Raw genomic sequence first — 21,102 nt, 5'->3', positions numbered from 1 at the left:
TGAATACACCTATGAGCACCACGCATGCACATTTGTATTCTTGCTGCATTCAAACACTCCAAATAGTGTGCGTCAAATGCAAAATAAGTTAGTGTAAACCTCATAAAATAAAATAAAAATGTCATCACACACATAAACACAGACAGCAATAGTCGTTCTGTGTATCAATTAATTATTAATTGGCGTTTTTATTTTTAGGTTGTACTTTGGTTCCGGTTAAGTCTGTAATTTAAGCACTTTTCAATAGACGTTATAAAACGTTTTCACTGTGTAGCTATTGCAGTTACACGTATGTGTGGATTGATAAAATGTTTTATGATTAAAAACATCATGGCGAGACCAATATTTTCCAAATGGAAATCATAATTTCCGACAGCACTTGAACGTATCAGGAGCAGAGCACATTGACTGTTCACTTCAGACATAATGCCTCTATTTAATGTCAAATTACCACACAATAGTACAATGATAATGACAGCACTTTTAAGCGTTATATAAACTTTTTTTTTTTATTGTTGCCAAAGTAGCTCTGATGGTGATAAAAAAAACATGCTCTAGAAATAAATACATACTGAAATACGAGATGATTACCAACATTTTGTTTCAAAACAAGCTTATTCACCTTTTTAATGTTTAAATAAAGTGAATACATTTACATTTTAAGCTATAAAAAAAAGTTTTTCGGCCATTTTTATTTTGTAAAAATAGCTCTGCAAAGAAAATAGGTGGCTTTAACCTAATTGACAAATGGCTGTATTTGAATACACATATGAGCACCACGCATGCGCATTTGTATTCCTGCTGCATTCAAACACTCCAAATAGTGTGCGTCAAATGCAAAATAAGTTAGTGTAAACCTCATAAAATAAAATAAAAAGGTAATCACACACATAAACACAGACAGCAATAGTCGTTGTGTTTATCAATTAATTATTAATTGGCGTTTTTATTTTTGGTTGTGCTTTGGTTTCGGTTAAGTCTGTAATTTAAGCACTTTTCAATAGACGGTATAAAACGTTTTCACCGTGTAGCTATTGCAGTTACACGTATGTGTGGATTGATAAAATGTTTTATAATTAAAAACATCATGGCGAGACCAATATTTCCCAAATGGAAATCATAATTTCCGACAGCACTTGAACGTATCAGGAGCAGAGCACATTGACTGTTCACTTCAGACATATTGCCTCGATTTAATGTCAAATTACCACAAAATAGTACAATGATAATGACAGCACTTTTAAGCGTTATATAAACGTTTTGTTTTTAATGTTGCCAAAGTAGCTCTAATAGTGATAAAAAAAACAAGCACTAGAAATAAATACATACTGAAATACAAGATGATTACCAACATTTTGTTACAAAACAAGCTTATTCACTTTTTTAAGGTTTAAATAAAGTGAATACATTTACATTTTAAGTTTTAAGCTATAAAAAACAAGTTTTTCGGCCATTTTTATTTTGTAAAAATAGCTCTGCAAAGAAAATAGGTGGCTTTAACCTAATTGACAAATGGCTGTATTTGATTACACATATGAGCACCACGCATGCACATTTGTATTCCTGCTGCATTAAATCACTCCAAATAGTATGCGTAAAATGCAAAATAAGTTAGTGTAAACCTCATAAAATAAAATAAAAAGGTCGTCACACACATAAACACAGACAGCAATAGTCGTTGTGTTTATCAATTAATTATTAATTGGCGTTGTTATTTTTGGTTGTGCTTTGGTTTCGGTTAAGTCTGTAATTTAAGCACTTTTCAATAGACGTTATAAAACGTTTTCACCGTGTAGCTATTGCAGCTACACGTATGTGTGGATTGATAAAATGTTTTATGATTAAAAACATCATGGCGAGACCAATATTTCCCAAATGGAAATCATAATTTCCGACAGCACTTGAACGTATCAGGAGCAGAGCACATTGACTGTTCACTTCAGACATAATGCCTCTATTTAATGTCAAATTACCACAAAATAGCACAATGATAGTACCATTTAAGCGTTATATAAACTTTTTTTTTTATTGTTGCCAAAGTAGCTCTAATGGTGATGAAAAAAACATGCACTAGAAATAAATACATACTGAAATACGAGATGATTACCAACATTTTGTTTCAAAACAAGCTTATTCACTTTTTTAAGGTTTAAATAAAGTGAATACATTTACATTTCAAGCTATAAAAAACAAGTTTTTCGGCCCTTTTTATTTTGTAAAAATAGCTCTGCAAAGAAAATAGGTGGCTTTAACCTAATTGACAAATGGCTGTATTTGAATACAAATATGAGCACCACGCATGCGCATTTGTATTCCTGCTGCATTCAAACACTCCAAATAGTGTGCGTCAAATGCAAAATAACTTAGTGTAAACCTCATAAAATATAATAAAAATGTCATCACACACATAAACACAGACAGCAATAGTCGTTGTGTTTATCAATTAATTATTAATTGCCGTTTTTATTTTTGGTTGTACTTTGGTTTCGGTTAAGTCTGTAATTTAAGCACTTTTCAATAGACGTTATAAAACGTTTTCACCGTGTAGCTATTACAATTACACGTATGAGTGGATTGATGATTCAAAACAATACTTCCCAAATGGAAAGCAACATTTCCGACAGCACTTGAACGTCTCAGGAGCAGAGCCTCATTGACTGCGTTATAGAGTGTGGAGCTCCGAGCCAGAAGGACGAGCGGCGGCTTACCTGCCCACAAGAGTCCGGGATCGTGAACTCACCGACCGGGGGACGGAAAATAGCAAACCGGTCGCTTCTGACTAAAGAAAGTAAAAGGACATTTTGAAGTGAGTTTCCAAGGAACTTACGCGTGGACCCGAGCAGCAGCAGACATGTTGAGGAAATGATAGCAGAGTGAGAAGTGACTTCCAGGTGGACAAATGGCGTGATTCCCTCCGCGCGACAAGACCGTCCGCGGCGCTCATGTTTCCGGGGAAGCGACAGAAAGTTTCACCGGGAAACCAACTCGCTTTGTGACTGCTTTTCTTCCCCCCCCTTTTTTTTATATCCCAACTCAGCGGCACAGTCCGCCGACATGTCCAACCCCGCGTTGAGGAAGAACCACTGGACCTCCCGGGTGAACGAGTGCTCCGTGTCCAAAGATGCCCGCGGGGACTTGAACGTGCCACTGCGCGGAGGAGCGGAGAATGGAGAGTTCGTTCTGATCGGGCAACCCCAGCAGGATAAAGTGCTTTACAACAGTGGACATTTGTCTGATGGGGAGCTTCTTCTGGAGGTGGAGAACCTTCCCATCTCAGGATTACCGCTGTACGACGTGCAGACGCTCATAAAGAACTGCAAAGGTCCGGTCAGGTTGAAAACCGTCAGGCAAGGTAAGCGCTCCAAGTGACGTCACAACACACACATACAGAACTCCTTCAAACTTTGGTCGTTTTATTGTTGCTCAGGTCTATCAAGGACCACAAGCAGGTGTTGGCTTAGCCTAACTCTGTTCCTCCATATGTAAACTATTGCTTTTCAATTCGGCAGTAATTATTCACCTCTAAATCAAACCGTTCATTCAATGAAGTTTAGTTTTATATGGAGGGAGGGAAAGGTGGTCCATTGACAAGCCTTTGTTTAAGCTTCACTTTTTATAATGGGGTTTGGTCCTCGCCTTACTTTTACATTCCTCCAATTCTAAATGAAGAAAAGAACCCATTGTCATTAACAATAATTAGGGCTGTAACATTTTTTTGAAATCGCAATTTGTTCAGAGTTAACTCAACATTAATCGCGATTAATCGCCTAGACCGGGGGTCAGCAACCCGCGGCTCTCGAGCGGCTCTTTAGCACCGTCCTAGTGGCTCCCTGGAGCTTTTTAAAAAATGGAAAAAGATGGGGCGAAAATATATTCAGTGTTTCCCACACATTCATTTATTTGTGGCGGCCCGCCACGAAAGAATTACGTCCGCCACAAATGGATTTTTCGGCTTTTGACTCGCTCGACCGCTCATAAAAGCAATGGGACTCTGTCTGTGAATGTACCTTGTAGTTACAACTCCGGTGCAGTAGGTGGCGGTAGCCTACTATGCATTGTAACTCCGCCAATAGCACTTAATTCACCTGGTGGGCCAGAAGAAGAAGAAGAAGAAGAAGACGGCGGAGTAAAAGAACGGACCGACCGGATCAAAATACGAGGGTAATATAGGTTGTAGGTAGATAAGTTATAGCTGCATCGCTCGCGGCTCGTCATATATTTAACGTTAATCCGCGATTTCACCGAGCGTTTCACTCACGGTGAGCAGCCTGACGCTGCTTCATTAACACCGCCGCTGTTGTCACGTCACGTGTTACCATACCGACGAGCTAACGTGTCCAGGTTATAACCCTGTTGTCAATAAACACACGTGGAGACGGTGCTTCAGATACTGCATTAATAATGAAGCTAAATTGTCCACTGTCCACTGCAGCATGTGAATGCAATGAAAATAATAAAATCTGAGCCAACCAGCTGTTAAAATGTTGTCCAGGTTAATGTTTTGGCCATTAAAGGCCCTTCATTTCAAGATTTCAACTGTGATCGGGCTTTAAACAAGTGGCTGACCTGTTCAGATGGGTGTAACTCAGGGGTGCTCACACTTTTTCTGCAGGCGAGCTACTTTTCAATTGATCAAGTCGTGGGGATCTACCTCATTCATATATATAATTTATATTTACTTATTTATGAAATATATGTTTTTGTTAACAAGTTAGAGGTGTTTAATGATAATGCAAGCATGTTTAACACATATAGTTAATATTGTTAAAAAATTATAAGTGTTTAATGATAATACAAGCATGTTAAATACATATAGTTAATATTGTTAACAAGTTAAAGGTGTTTAAAGATAATACAAGCATGTTTAACACATAGTTAATATTGTTAAAAAATTAAAGGTGTTTAATGATAATACAAGAATGTTTAATACATATAGTTAATATTGTTAACAAGTTAAAGGTGTTTAAAGATAATACAAGCATGTTTAACACATATAGTTAATATTGTTAATAAGTTAAAGGTGTTTAAAGATAATACAAGCATGTTTAACACATATAGATTCCTTTCTTTCATGAAGACAAGAATATAAGTTGGTGTATTACCTGATTCTGATGACTTGCATTGATAGGAATCAGAAAGTGGTGCTGATAAGGTCCGCATTTTCGAATGGAGGAGAAAAAAAGTCCTCCTTTCTGTCCAATACCACATGAAAGTGGTTGGTTTTTGGCATCTTATTTGTCCAGCTTCCGTACTCCTTTGTATACACTTTACAAGAAATACATTGTCGGCAAACTCCGTAGCTTGCTAGCTTGTGCACGCCAGCTTTCTGAGACTCCTATTTTGTTAGCGCAACTGTGCAACTGTGCAGTCGGTCTTTGGAGTTTTGACGACAGGTACGGCGCCAGAGTCTGTTGAAATAAAGTGTTTCTCGCCTTCCAGTCGGTAATTTTAATGAGCTGGCAGCAGCCAGCGTCATCTCAGAAGACCCTCGGGTGCCGTGAATGTCAATCAAGTGACGAAAATGACGTCATTGTGAAGATTTATGATCGCTCATTTTTAGGACTATTTTTTTAATGCCTGGCTGGTGATCGACTGACACACCCTCCGAGATCGACCGGTAGCTCGCGATCGACGTAATGAGCACCCCTGGCCTAGACCATACTTGCCAACCTTGAGACCTCCGATTTCGGGAGGTGGGGGTTGGGGGCGTGGTCGGGGGTGGGGCAGGGCGTGGTTAAGAGGGGAGGAGTATATTGACAGCTAGAATTCACCAAGTCAAGTATTTCATACGATAAGTTGATTGGCAACACTAAATTGGCCCTAGTGTGTGGATGTGAGTGTGAATGTTGTCTGTCTATCTGTGTTGGCCCTGCGATGAGGTGGCGACTTGTCCAGGGTGTACCCCGCCTTCCGCCCGATTGTAGCTGAGATAGGCTCCAGCGCCCCCGCGACCCCAAAGGGAATAAGCGGTAGAAAATGGATGGATGGAAGTATTTCATACATATACATATATATATATATATATATACATATATATATATATATATATATATATCTACATCCTGAAAATACTGAAAATATGCAAATAAAACTGTGTTTAGATAATTGATACTTCAAACTTGCATAAATAAATATTAAGGAATATAACATAACTTGGCTTCTAAAGAGCTTCAAAATGTAATGAATAAAATGCTAAAGTTGTTAATAAACAAGCAATTATTTTAATAATTAAATGTGGTCATTTTAAATGAATTATTATGATAATTTAAAATTAATTATTTCAAATATGTTTATTTTAATGTATAATTCTAATGGTTGGATGTGAAAAGGAGTCAGAAAAAATACAAATAAAAATACAATTAATTGTGATGTTTTTAGCAAAACATAGTACAATTTATTTCGTTTTTTTTTTTTTTAAATTAATAAATATATTTATTTTTAGGTAAGATAAACATAATAATACAATTTATCTCTAGTCTGGATGATTTAGTTCTTGTCACCCTGTTGTCCTCCCGTCGTGAAAAAAGGCTGTCCTCACTCAGGTCCGCATGGAGCTGGAGGGGGCGTGGCCTCCAGCTCCGGCTGAAAATCGGGAGATTTTCGGGAGAATATTTGTCCCGGGAGGTTTTCGGGAGAGGCGCTAAATTTCGGGAGTCTCCCGGAAAATTCAGGAGGGTTGGCAAGTGTAGCCTAGACCGGGGGTCAGCAACCCGCGGCTCTCGAGCGGCTCTTTAGCACCGTCCTAGTGGCTCCCTGGAGCTTTTTCAAAAAGGGAAAAAGATGGGGCGAAAATATATTTGTTGTTTCAAAGGGGAACATTATCACAATTTCAGAAGGGTTAAAACCATTAAAAATCAGTTCCCAGTGGCTTATTTTATTTTTCGAAGTTTTTTTTCAAAATTTTACCCATCACGCAATATCCCTAAAAAAATCTTCAAAGTGCCTGATTTTAACCATCGTTATATACACCCGTCCATTTTCCTGTGACGTCACACAGTGATGCCAATACAAACAAACATGGCGGATAAAACAGCAAGGTATAGCGACATTAGCTCGGATTCAGACTCGGATTTCAGCGGCTTAAGCGATTCAACAGATTACGCATGTATTGAAACGGATGGTTGTAGTGTGGAGGCAGGTAGCGAAAACGAAATTGAAGAAGAAACTGAAGCTATTGAGCCATATCGGTTTGAACCGTATGCAAGCGAAACCGACGAAAACGACACGACAGCCAGCGACACGGGAGAAAGCGAGGACGAATTCGGCGATCGCCTTCTAACCAACGATTGGTATGTGTTTGTTTGGCATTAAAGGAAACTAACAACTATGAACTAGGTTTACAGCATATGAAATACATTTGGCAACAACATGCACTTTGAGAGTGCAGACAGCCCATTTCAGGCGCGGTAAGAACATATATTTTTCCACGATTTCAGCACTCAGGTTAACCATACCTAAATAGACACAAAATACTGCATTACACAAGACTACTCGAATGATTGAAAAAAATAAATGTTTTTAAGCTAAATTATTGGTAAGCACAGTTTATGTATAATAATTTACGTAAAACCGCGAGTAATGAATAAAGTTTTCATCAATTAATATATTCTGTAGACATACCCTCATCCGCTCTCTTTTCCTGAAAGCTGATCTGTCCAGTTTTGGAGTTGATGTCAGCATCTGCTTTGAGTGTCGCAGGATATCCACACATTCTTGCCATCTCTGTCGTAGCATAGCTTTCGTCGGTAAAGTGTGCGGAACAAACGACTGACCATTTCGTCGGCTTTCCCCACAGCCTCGTATCTTGAACAAATTTTGTCCAATTTCTTGCCACTTTCGCATCTTTATGGCCACTGGTGCAACTTGAATCCGTCCCTGTTCGTGTTGTTACACCCTCCGACAACACACCGACGAAAGTGAGAAAATGGCGGATTGCTTCCCGAAAGCGAATAATAGAAAGGCGTTTAATTCGCCAAAATTCACCCATTTAGAGTTCGGAAATAGGTTAAAAAAAAAAAAGGTCTTTTTTCTGCAACATCAAGGTATATATTGACGCTTACATAGGTCTGGTGATAATGTTCCCCTTTAATAATGTTTCTGTAGTAGGACAAATATGACACAAACCTTCCTAATCGTTAGAAAGCCCACTGTTTAATATGTTTGTGTTTATGCTTAATTAATTGATGACAGTATTTGGCCAGTGCCATTTTTTCCTACTAATTTTGGCGGTCCTTGAACTCACCGTAGTTGGTTCACAAGTACAACTTTCTCCGACGCTACCACAGAAAGACGTGTTTTCTGCCACTCCTTCTTTGTCTCATTTTGTCCACCAAACGTTTTATGCTGTGCGTGAATGCACAAAGGTGAGCTTTATTGATGTCATTGACTTACGTGGAGTGCTAATAATCCATGCTAACATGCTATTTAGGCTAGCTGTGTGTACATATTGCATCATTATGCCTTGTTTGTAGGTATATTTGAGTTAATTTTATTTCCTTTACTTATGTCCTCTGTGTATTTAATTTATATTTGCATGTCTCATGACACACTATCTGTATGTAGTACTGGCTGCATTTCTGATTGTGTGCCATGTTGTTCCAGACCACAGCAAACGTTACCCAGCTTGCAAAGATTATAATAAATCCATTAGAAGAAGACAGCCTGTCCTTGCCTTTAACTTGGGCACACACATCTATTACCTTAAGCCAGTAATTTATAAGAGTTATCTCTCCCTCTGAGACACTTACTGAGTGTGTTGCCTTCATTATAACACTTATATGAGGCTTTTAACTTTTTGCGGCTCCAGACAGATTTGCTTTTTGTATTTTTGGTGCGATATGGCTCTTTCAACATGTTGGGTTGCCGACCCCTGGCCTAGACAGACACCCTAGACCAGGGGTGTCAAACTCACTTTAGATCATTCATGAAGTTTGGTTCTTTTATGAATTTATTATGGGTCTACTGAAAATGTGAGCAAATGTGCTGGGTCAAAAGTATACATACAGCAATGTTAATATTTGGTTTCATGTCCCTTGGCAAGTTTCACTGCAATAAGGCACTTTTGGTAGCCATCCACAAGCTTCTGCTTGAATTTTTGACCACTCCTCTTGACAAAATTGGTGCAGTTCAGCTAAATGTGTTGGTTTTCTGACATGGACTTGTTTCTTCAGCATTGTCCACACGTTTAAGTCAGGACTTTGGGAAGGCCATTCTAAAACCTTCATTCTAGCCTGATTCCTTTACCACTTTTGACGTGTGTTTGGGGTCATTGTCCTGTTGGAACACCCAACTTCGCCCAAGACCCAACTCTGATGATTTTTGGTTGGAAATTGGCGGTAATCCTCCTTTTTCATTGTCCCATTTACTCTCTGTAAAGCACCAGCTCCATTGGCAGCAAAACAGGCCTAGAGCATAATACTACCACCGCCATGCTTGACGGTAGGCGTAATGTTCCTGGGATTAAAGGCCTCACCTTTTCTCCTCCAAACATATTGCTGGGTATTGTGGCCAAACAGCTCCATTTTTCTTTCATCTGACCACAGAACTTTCCTCCATCTTTGTCCATGTGATGTCAATGTGACTGTATATGGAGGGAGGGAAAGGTGGTACATTGACAAGCCTTTGTTTAAGTTTCACTTTTTACAATGGGATTTGGTCCTCGCCTTACCTCTACATTCCTCCAATTCTAAATGAGGAAAATAACTCATTAAAATTAATAATAATTTGGGCTGTAACACATTTTTTTTAAATCACAATTAATCACAGTTTGTTCAGAGTTAACTCAAAATGAATTGCGATTTATCGCCTAGACCAGGGGTGCTCACACTTTTTCTGCAGGCGAGCTACTTTTCAATTGATCAAGTCGTGGGGATCTACCTCATTCATATATATAATTTATATTTACTTATTTATGAAATATATGTTTTTGTTAACAAGTTAAAGGTGTTTAATGATAATACAAGCATGTTTAACACATATAGTTAATATTGTTAACAAGTTAAAGGTGTTTAAAGATAATGCAAGCATGTTTAACACATATAGTTAATATTGTTAATAAATTAAAGGGGTTTAATGATAATACAAGAATGTTTAACACATATAGTTAATATTGATAACAACTTAAAGGTGGTTAAAGATAATACAAGCATGTTTAACACAAAGTTAATATTGTTAACAAGATAAAGGTGTTTAAAGATAATACAATCATGTTTAACACATATAGTTAATATTGTTAACAAGTCAAAGGTGTTTAATGATAATACAAGCATGTTTAACACATATAGTTAATATTGTTAATAAGTTAAAGGTGTTTAAAGATAATACAAGCATGTTTAACACATATAATTAATATTGTTAATAAGTTAAAAGTGTTTAAAGATAATACGAGCATGTTTAACACATATAGATTCCTTTCTTTCATGAAGACAAGAATATAAATTGGTGTATTACCTGATTCTGATGACTTGCATTGATTGGAATCAGACAGTGGTGCTGATAACGTCCACATTTTTGAATGGAGGAGAAAAAAGTCCTCCTTTCTGTCCAATACCACATGAAAGTGGTTGGTTTTTGGCATCTTATTTATCCAGCTTCCGTACTCTTTTGTATACACTTTACAAGAAATACATTGTCGGCAAACTTTGTAGCTTGCTAGCTTGTGCACAAGCTCATCTCAGAAGACCCTCGGGTGCCGTGAATGTCAATCAAGTGACGAAAGTGACGTCATAGTGAAGATTTATGATCGCTCATTTTTAGGACTATTTTTTTAATGCCTGCCTGGTGATCGACTGACACACCCTCCATGATCGACCGGTAGCTCGCGATCGACGTAATGAGCACCCCTGGCCTAGACAGACACCCTAGACCAGGAGTGTGAAACTCATTTTAGATTGGGGGCCACATGGGGAAAAAAATCTACTCCCAAGTGGGTCGGACTGGTAAAATCATGACACGATAACTTAAAAAAAAAAAAAATTCAGATTGTTTTCTTTGTTTAAAAATAGAACAAGCACATTCTGAAAATGTACAAATCATAATGTTGTTGTTTTTTTGTTTTTTTATACTTACATGTTGTGGTTAATAATTTATTTGTCGTTATTCATTTTTTCTGAATAAATGATGTGATGATATTCATCAGTCAACTCATTGGTGTTACTTTTCAATCTATCAAGATAAAAAAATTATATCAAAATCAAAGTACAGGAGGTTATTTATGTAGTTTTATCATTTTCCTTCATGTGGTTTATTTTGTACATATGTAGCATCATCTTTAAAGATACAAATAATTGCTATTGCGACATCCATTACAGTACATTTTTCATTCAAAAATTTCAGAAACGCGACAAAGTGTGTAGTCGACTTTGTGAAGCCGTTCTACTGTAGTACCGGTAATCTGCACCATACTGAAGCAGGATGAGTCTAACGCCAGCCAAGGTTGTTCAAATAATGGTAATTAGTGAAAAGGTTTGTATTTATTTAGCGCTTTGCTATACCTGGAATAATGCCCAAAGTGCTTTACATTAAAAATCACACTTACCCATTCACACACACTGATAGCGGAAGCTATAATAATGTCTAAACGTCAGACATTTATCCATGAAACTATGGAGAAGCTGCTGAGGTTGTGTTTGACAGAGGAGCTGGAAGTAGATGCTGCTCTCCAAGGTAAATGCTGTATATTGACATTACTTCATGAAACTACTGTAGTTGTTGATAGTACATTCTATTGCAGGCCTGGGCAATTATTTTCACTCGGGGGGCCAAATTTAGAGAAAACAATGTGTCTGGGTATATGTATTTTTAGGAACACTAATACAAAACCTCACAATAATGTCTGATTGAAAGCTAAAAACATTACGGACAGACCGCCTTAAAAAACAGAATGGAATTTAATTCTTTTTTTTACTGAATGACACCCCTAGAATGTACATGAAAATAAAGACTGGGGGATTTACAATATTAACTACGAACGATAAAACACTGAATATTGACAACATATGAATGTCACACCCCCTCTCGATCGACATATTTTACAATCAAGCGAAATGCAACAAAAATGCAACTAACACAGCGAAATATGAACGCAAAGGGTAAAAAAAAAACCCATCTACAATCTGATATATCTGATATATCACTAAGCTTTAGAACTTTGTTGTAAAAATCTCCTTCCGCGTCTGTCCCTGACACCCGCATTTCAGGCTGGCCGCTCTGGAAACACTCTGTGGAAACGCTCCCCACCCACACTGCTTGGTGCCTCGTCTGAGCTGCTGTGATTTAGATGACCATAGTAACTAATAAGATTACCATAGTAACTAGTGCATCATGCAAAAGCGCAAATTCCAACCATTGAAATACTTTGTATAGTTCAGGGGTCGGCAACCCGCGGCTCCGGAGCCGCATGCGGCTCTTTGATCACTCTGATGCGGCTCAGCAGCTTACTTGCTGAACCCCCCAATTTTCCCGTAAGACTTCCGGATTTCAGTGCCTCTCGCAGATAACTCCCGGGATTAATATTCACCGATTTTCACCCTTACAGCTATAATAACAGTGTTAACAGCGTGCCAGCCCAACACTTGTTATATAATAAACATTTTCTGCTTGCACACGTACGTGACAGCAAGGCATACTTGGTCAACAAGCACACAGGTTACACAGACGGTGATCATATAAAACAACTTTAACACTCTTACTAATAACACAACAGAACAAACACCCAGAATCCCATGCAGCCCTGACTCTTCCGGGCTACATTATACACCCCTGCTACCACCAAACCCCGCCCCCACCCCAAGCCTGCTCCCTCACACATCAACCCCCCCCCCCCCCCCCCCCCCCCCCCCTCCCCTCTGTGCGTCGGTTGAGGTGGGCGGGGTTTGGTAGCGGGGGTGTATAATGTATCCCGGAAGAGTTAGGGCTGCATGGGATTCTGGGTATTTGTCCTGTTGTGTTTATGTTGTGTTACGGTGCAGATGTTCTCCCGAAATGTGTTTGTCATTCTTGTTTGGTGTGGGTTCACAGTGTGGCGCATTATTAGTAAGAGTGTTAAAAAAAAAATTATACCGCCACCGTCAGTGTAACCTGTGTGGTTGTTAACCAAGTATGCCTTGCTGTCACCTACGTGAGCAAGTGGAAGCCCCATTCAACATGTGGCTGATCAGGCACGCTAGTTATAGTGGGCGCTATATGCTGTACCATCACGGCACGCATGACGCTGTGCCGCACCAGCTTAAAAATTCCATAAAAAGGTGTGGGCAGCGTGTCTGAGACCCCTGGATTATACATAGCACAAAGCAAAAAAAAAAATTTGTATGCAGTGTTATTTCATTTAAAATTTCAAAAAATTTTGCGGCTCCCGTTGTTTTCTATAGTTTGTGAAACTGGTCAAAATGGCTCTTTGACTGGTAAAGGTTGCCGACCCCTGGTATAGTTCAAGACTTACGGTCATTTGAAAACATCACTGCACATCATACAGTTTCCATCTTAAAGATCTAAAAAAATTATTTGGGAATGTCCGGCGGGCCAGATTGAAAAGCTTAACGGGCTTTATTTTGCCCAGGATTGCTCTATTGTATTGTTTTTTTTATGTAATATTTAATTATTTAAAAGTTTCTTTTTCTTTTTCAAAGGCATGTTACACATTAAAATTGTGTTCTTTTGGTGGGCCAAGCACCAATTAAATTGATCTCAATTACTTTCAACGGAAGACCCTGATTTGAGATGCATGTTTTTTTTGCAGTTGATTATTTTAGGTGAAATTGTCTGCTATTTGATATTATTATTAGGGCCCGCATGGCCCATTGTATAAGGACTCCCAAAGGGAGTCCTTATGCAATGGGACATAAGGACCTATTGAATTTGTAAGTGTCCCAATATTTTTTTCCAGTGTAAGTGTCCCAATACTTTTGTTCAGTTTTCGTCGTAAGTGTCCCAATAATTTTGTTTACTTTTAGTCCGAATTGTCGCAATACTTTTGTTTAGTGTACCTACCTTGTCTGCATTGTGTGGGCACGCTGGTGCTTCCTGCTTTTAAGCAGCCATTTTGAAAAAACAGCAGCGCAGCAGCATCAGCGCAGCGGTTCTTTGAAGGGTCATAAAATCAAAACCGGAGCCGGTATTAAAACTCTTTCGATAACTTTTAAAAAGGGTTCAATCTCTCTCCTGTGTTATTTTGAAGCCGAAACGACAAACACGCTCAGAGGAGATAATGTTTGAAGAAAGGTTACCGGTTTTTACAAAAATGTTGTGTTGAAGGGGGAATAGCAAACTTCCTGTAGATTTTTGCTGGGGGTTGTCAATTTATGAAATGTAGGTCTAAGTGAGACCTACGGAGAGGTTTTTGTTTCATGTCTCTCCGACCTTCCCAGTGGGAGTTATAGGCAGTTTTGTCATTTTTTTCTTCCGAGGAGCAGTTTTTTCTCCGTTTTATTCAAAAATTGCTCTAGAGCGCAATTTTTAAATTTGGGGTTAGGTTTTTTTATTAGATAGCAATTTTTGCCAGTCCTGATGTGTGTGTTCAGTTTGGTGAGTTTTGAAGCGTGTTAAGGGGGTCAAATTACAGCTCAAAGAGGCAAAAGTGACTGTTTATAGTACTTTTTTGTCTTGAAGGGGGAATTGCCAACTTCCTGTTGATTTTTGCCCGAGGAAATTAATTAATAAAAAGTAGGTCTAAGTGAGACCTACATAGAGGTTTTTGTTTCATGTCTTTACGACATTTGTACTGGGAGTTAGAGACAGTTTTTGTTTTAGGGGGCGCTAGAGCGCAATTTTGAGTTTTGGGGTTTGATTTTTTTACCAAAGAGTTTTGTTCGCGTTTATTGATGTGTGCGTCAAATTTGGTGAGTTTTGAAGCATGTTAAGGGGGTCAAATTACAGCGCAAAGCTGCGGAATAATAATAATAATTCTTTCATGGCTTTGTCATTGCTATATGCTTTGCTTGTGCACGCTAGTTGGTGGCGAGACTTGTCACATTTTCTAGCAGCTCGCAAGAATGGGAGCATCGGGCCAGCCTGGCTGGTCTGACTCGTTCATGGTCATCTCGACCCAGCAGGGGCCCAGTGGGTTTGAGACTGAGCCGCTCTGACACGTTCCTAGCGTAGCGTGGCAGACTGCTACTCTTTTACGTTTCTCCGAGCGAACCGCACTTTCTAAACAAGTGAAGTGCTAAATTGTTGTGTTGTTGCTCAGTTCAGCCTTTCGGTCGTAGATGGAGACCACAGAAACTTTGTAGACCAGCTATGGACTTGGAACACTTGATAACATCCATCCATCCATCCATCTTCTTCCGCTTATCCGAGGTCGGGTCGCGGGGGCAGCAGCCTAAGCAGGGAAGCCCAGACTTTCCTCTCCCCAGCCACTTCGTCCAGCTCCTCCCGGGGGATCCCGAGGCGTTCCCAGGCCAGCCGGGAGACATAGTCTTCCCAACGTGTCCTGGGTCTTCCCCGTGGCCTCCTACCGGTTGGACGTGCCCTAAACACCTCCCTAGGGAGGCGTTCGGATGGCATCCTGACCAGATGCCCGAACCACCTCATCTGGCTCCTCTCGATGTGGAGGAGCAGCGGCTTTACTTTGAGCTCCCCCCGGATGACAGAGCTTCTCACCCTATCTCTAAGGGAGAGCCCCGCCATCCGGCGGAGGAAACTCATTTCGGCCGCTTGTACCCGTGATCTTGTCCTTTCGGTCATAACCCAAAGCTCATGACCATAGGTGAGGATGGGAACGTAGATCGACCGGTAAATTGAGAGCTTTGCCTTCCGGCTCAGCTCCTTCTTCACCACAACGGATCGATACAGCGTCCGCATTACTGAAGACGCCGCACCGATCCGCCTGTCGATCTCACGATCCACTCTTCCCCCACTCGTGAACAAGACTCCTAGGTACTTGAACTCCTCCACTTGGGGCAGGGTCTCCTCCCCAACCCGGAGATGGCACTCCACCGTTTTCTGGGCGAGAACCATGGACTCGGACTTGGAGGTGCTGATTCTCATCCCAGTCGCTTCACACTCACTTGATAACATGTTGCTGAGAAATCACTTTCTGAAAACAGTATCCTTCTCCTTTCAGAGAATTTAAACATGTTTCTACATTTACCTATTAGACCACACCTGGGAAAATTAAGAACGTTAAGCTTTTCAGTCTGGCCCGCCGGACATTCCCAAATAATTTGTTTAGATCTTTAAAGGGGAACATTATCACAATTTCAGAATGGTTAAAACCATTAAAAATCAGTTCCCAGTGGCTTATTATATTTTTCGAAGTTTTTTTCAAAATTTTCAAAGTGCCTGATTTTAACCATCGTTATAAACACCCGTCCATTTTCCTGTGACGTCACATAGTGAATACAAACAAACATGGCGGAAAGAACAGCAAGCTATAGCGACATTAGCTCGGATTCAGACTCGGATTTCAGCGGCTTAAGCGATTCAACAGATAACGCATGTATTGAAACGGATGGTTGTAGTGTGGAGGCAGGTAGCGAAAACGAAATTGAAGAAGAAACTGAAGCTATTGAGCCATATCGGTTTGAACCGTATGCAAGCGAAACCGACGAAAACGACACGACAGCCAGCGACACGGGAGAAAGCGAGGACGAATTCGGCGATCGCCTTCTAACCAACGATTGGTATGTGTTTGTTTGGCATTAAAGGAAACTAACAACTATGAACTAGGTTTACAGCATATGAAATACATTTGGCAACAACATGCACTTTGAGAGTGCAGACAGCCCAGTTTTCATCAATTAATATATTCTGTAGACATACCTTCATCCGCGCTCTTTTCCTGAAAGCTGATCTGTCCAGTTTTGGAGTTGATGTCAACAGGCCAGGGAAGCTAGGGTCGATATTCTTCTATTGATCATCTTCGGTGGCATAAGGGACGGTGTGAGCCAAGACATCCAGGGGGTTTAGTTCGCTCGTCTGCGGGAACAAACTGCCACCATTGCTTGCCGTGCTACCGAGGTCCTTTGTCCCTGAATTGCTCACACACTCCGGCAGATTAAATGGGGGTCTGGCGGCAGATATCTTTAACTTTATCGTTGGAAATGCATCTGCTTTGAGTGTCGCAGGATATCCACACATTCTTGCCATCTCTGTCGTAGCATAGCTTTCGTTGGTAAAGTGTGCGGAACAAACGTCCAATTTCTTGCCACTTCCGCATCTTTGGGCCACTGGTGCAACTTGAATCCGTCCCTGTTCGTGTTGTTACACCCTCCGACAACACACCGACGAGGCATGATGTCTCCAAGGTACGGAAAACAGTCGAAAAAACCCGGAAAATAACAGAGCTGATTTGACTCGGTGTTTGAGAAAATGGCGGATTGCTTTCCGATTGCTCCGAGAGCGAATATTAGAAAGGCGTTTAATTCGCCAAAATTCACCCATTTAGAGTTCGGAAATCGGTTAAAAAAATATATGGTCTTTTTTTCTGCAACATCAAGGTATATATTGACGCTTACTCAGGTCTGGTGATAATGTTCCCCTTTAAGATGGAAACTGTAGCTGCCATTATGATGTGTAGTGACCTTTTCAAATTACTGTACGTCTTGAATTAGACAAAGCATTTCAATGGTTGGAATCTGCGCTTTTGCATGATGTACTAGTTACTATGGTAATCTAATTAGTTACTATGGTCATCTAATTAGTTACTATGGTATAGGGATGTCCCGATCCAGGTTTTTGCACTTCCGATCCGATACCGATATTGTTTTTGCATTTCCGATCCGATACCGATACTGACCGATACCGATACTGACCGATACTGGCCTATCCGAGCATGTATTAAAGTTTAAAGTCATTTAGCCTACTTAGTTGTCAGAATCATGTTGAAAAGAGTTTTAGTTCTCTTGATAACAACTAGCCAGCTGAATTAGGGGAGTTTGAATAATACACAATGGTTGGTAACAAGAAACTGACCTGTTTATTCAAGGATAAACACAAAATAGACAAAATTATACATGACAAACAGAAATGGCATCATTGAACTAGGGCTGGGCGATATGGCCTTTTTTTAATATTGCGATATTTTAAGGCCATATTGCGATACACAATATATATCTCGATATTTTGCCTTAGCCTTGAATGAACACTTGATGCATATAATCACAGCAGTATGATGATTCTATGTGTTTTGATTGATTGAGACTTTTATTAGTAGGTTGCACAGTGAAGTACATATTCCGTACAATTGACCACTAAATGGTAACACCCCAATAAGTTTTTCAACTTGTTTAAGTCGGGGTCCACTTAAATTGATTCATGATACAGATATATACTATCAGATATATACTATCATCATAATACAGTCATCACACAAGATAATCACATTGAATTATTTACATTATTTATAATCCAGGGTGTGGAGGGGGGCGCCGGATGTAAGTGTCAAAAAGACAGCCAAAAGAGTTTGATATGAGAATAAATCTAAAGTTAAAATATAGGGTAGAAATGCACCCATTTGCAGGAAATGTAGTCTTGATTTTCAAAATGTTCTTTCAAGGCTTGCATGTCTACATTAAAACATTCTTCTTCATACTGCATTAATATATGCTACTTTTAAACTTTCATGCAGAGAAGGAAATCACAACTAAAAAAAAAATCACAATTTTTTTCATACAGTGTTGATCTGGAAATTTTTGCCTCAGCATTTTGATGGTGTGGACATGTGGCACCGAATGAAGATAAGCGCCTCGACAGACGTTACAATATTTGAACAATGATGACGAAAACTGTTTTCTCTGTCGTGTCCGTGTGTCGAAAATTGTTATGCGCTCATTTTTTTATTAGATTTTGTGCGTGGCATAGATTTGCTATGCGCAGAGGACGCTTAAACAGTGCGCAATTGCACAGGCGAGCACCTTTAGAGGGAGCGTTGCTCGCACAGCTGCGCTAGCATCACAGCTAACGTTAGCCATGCTGCTACCTCTCTGCTCGGGGAGGACGTATACGTATGTGACGTATGACGTGACAGTATGTGATGTGTGTAAGAAGGTGCGCTCGCTGTCTGTGAAAGGGAGACACAGGACAGAGTGAGAAGAGCCTGTCGTGTAATGCCAGCAGCTAAAAGCAACTGCGTGCCTGTGGATGTGTTGAAGGTGTGCTGGAAAATGCGGAACGGAAATTATGGAGCAGCAGAAAAGTGGAATGTATTATTTAAATCGGTGCGTTGGAAAACACGGACCGGAGTTTTTTTTTTAAACTGGATCTGGATCTGCATTTTCCCATGCCTTGCCGATACGCAATTTTTGGCAAATATCGGCAGCCGATCCGATCCAAATATCGGATCGGGACATCCCTACTATGGTAATCTAAGTTACAGCAGCTCAGACGAGGCACCAAACAGTGTGGGCGGGGAGCGTTTCCACAGAGTGTTTCCAGAGCAAGCCTGAAATGTGGGATTTTTACAACAAAGTTCTAAAGCTCAGTGATGTATCAGATATATCAGATTGTATTTTTTTTTTTTTTTACCGCATTCATATTTGGCTGTTTGTTGCATTTTTGTCGCGTTTCGCTTGATTGTAAAATATGTCGATTGAGAACATGATACATGTACAATATCCTACAGTATAGTATTTACACACACCGCCATTATTATTTTACAAATGTAATTTTGCTCAGAGCTCTTTATGTCCATGCACGCGCAACTTTATCTAACAACAAAACATGACGTTTTTGTGTTATGGATGTAACGATATAAACATTTTCAAATCAAGGTTATTGTGACCAAAATGATCATGGTTATCATTATTGTCGCAGTGTTTTTAAATATGCTCAAAAAGTACTTATACACGCACTGAAGTAACTAAAATACCGGTAGACACACTCACTATTTTGCATGTTTTGTGTTTCTTATGCTTTAGAATCAGAATCAGAATCAGAATCAGCTTTATTGTCATTACGCAAGGTAACGAGATTGAGGCCATTCCATACAGTGCGATGTGTGCATGCTAGAAAAACAATGTGCAAATATATAAAAATATAAAAAATGTAGAAGTGCAATGAATATGGTGTGAAATGAATATATACATGAAAAAAACAAAAACAGGGTGGTTGGTGGAATGGGTTATTGCACCAAAGAGAAGGCAGTTATGAGGGACAATGGGGCAGTCCGTTCAGGATGGTTATGGCCCTGGGGAAGAAGCTGTTATTGTTTTAGTTTTAGTATGTTATACATTTTAATGGCTAAGCTTTTATTGTTTTAAAATATTGGTTTGCACTGTAGCTTTTTAAGATTTATCTCAATCAAAAGTGCGTGACAAATACAAGACCGCAAACCAGTGAAGTTGGCACGTTGTGTAAATGGTAAATAAAAACAGAACACCAATTCAATTGAATAGACTGCAAAGACAAGATATTTAATGTTCCAACTGAGAAACTTAATTTTTTTTGGCAAATAATCATTAACTTAGAATTTAATGGCAGCAACCCATTGCAAAAAAGTTGGCACGGGGGCATTTTTACCACTGTGTTACATGGCCTTTCCTTTTAACAACACGCAGTAAACGTTTGGGAACTGAGAAGACCAATTTTAAAAGTTTTTCAGGTGGAATTCTTTCCCATTTTTGCTTGATGTACAGCTTAAGTTGTTCAACTGTCTGGGGTCTCTGTTGTGGTATTTTAGGCTTCATATTGAGCCACACATTTTCAATGGGAGACAGGTCTGGACTACAGGCAGGCTAGTCTAGTTTACTATGAATGGCATTGTCTTGCTGAAATAAGCAGGGGCGTCCATGATAACGTTGCTTGGATGGCAACATGTGTTGCTTCAAAACCTGTATGTACCTTCGAACGTTAAGTATCTTGTCTTTGCAGTCCATTCAATTGAATATAGGTTGAAAATTATTTGCAAATCACTGTATTCTGTTTTTATTTACCATTTACACAACGTGCCAACTTCACTGGTTATGGGTTTTGTACAATCTATTAATATTATTTATTATTACTGGCTGGCGGTGTGGTATCCTACTCAGTTCAGTGGTCCTTGAAACACCTCGGTCTTGTCCTCCTCTGAGTATAGATCGATCACTATGTTTGTAGGTTCAATGTGCACAATTGAAAGGCTTAGTTGCTGAGACAGCAATGTATTTATACAGCATACATCTAGAATGA

General features: G+C 39.6%; 1 protein-coding gene across 5 annotated transcripts in view; it reads left to right on the top strand.

Annotated features, from left to right (window-relative positions):
- Positions 1-3,003: 3,003 nt before the first annotated feature.
- Positions 3,004-21,102, top strand: part of magi1b (membrane associated guanylate kinase, WW and PDZ domain containing 1b) — a 497,598-nt gene continuing 479,499 nt past the window's right edge. For all 5 annotated transcript variants that reach the window (XM_061932500.1, XM_061932501.1, XM_061932499.1 and 2 more), the window contains exon 1: positions 3,004-3,352. In XM_061932500.1, coding sequence (XP_061788484.1) covers positions 3,055-3,352 — 298 coding nt within the window. In that variant the 5' untranslated portion in view covers positions 3,004-3,054. The remainder of the gene's footprint in view (positions 3,353-21,102) is intronic.

This window comes from Nerophis lumbriciformis, linkage group LG38 (genome assembly GCF_033978685.3).
Source record: "Nerophis lumbriciformis linkage group LG38, RoL_Nlum_v2.1, whole genome shotgun sequence".
NCBI lineage: Eukaryota > Metazoa > Chordata > Actinopteri > Syngnathiformes > Syngnathidae > Nerophis > Nerophis lumbriciformis.
This window is presented reverse-complemented; position numbering and strand designations above follow the sequence as displayed.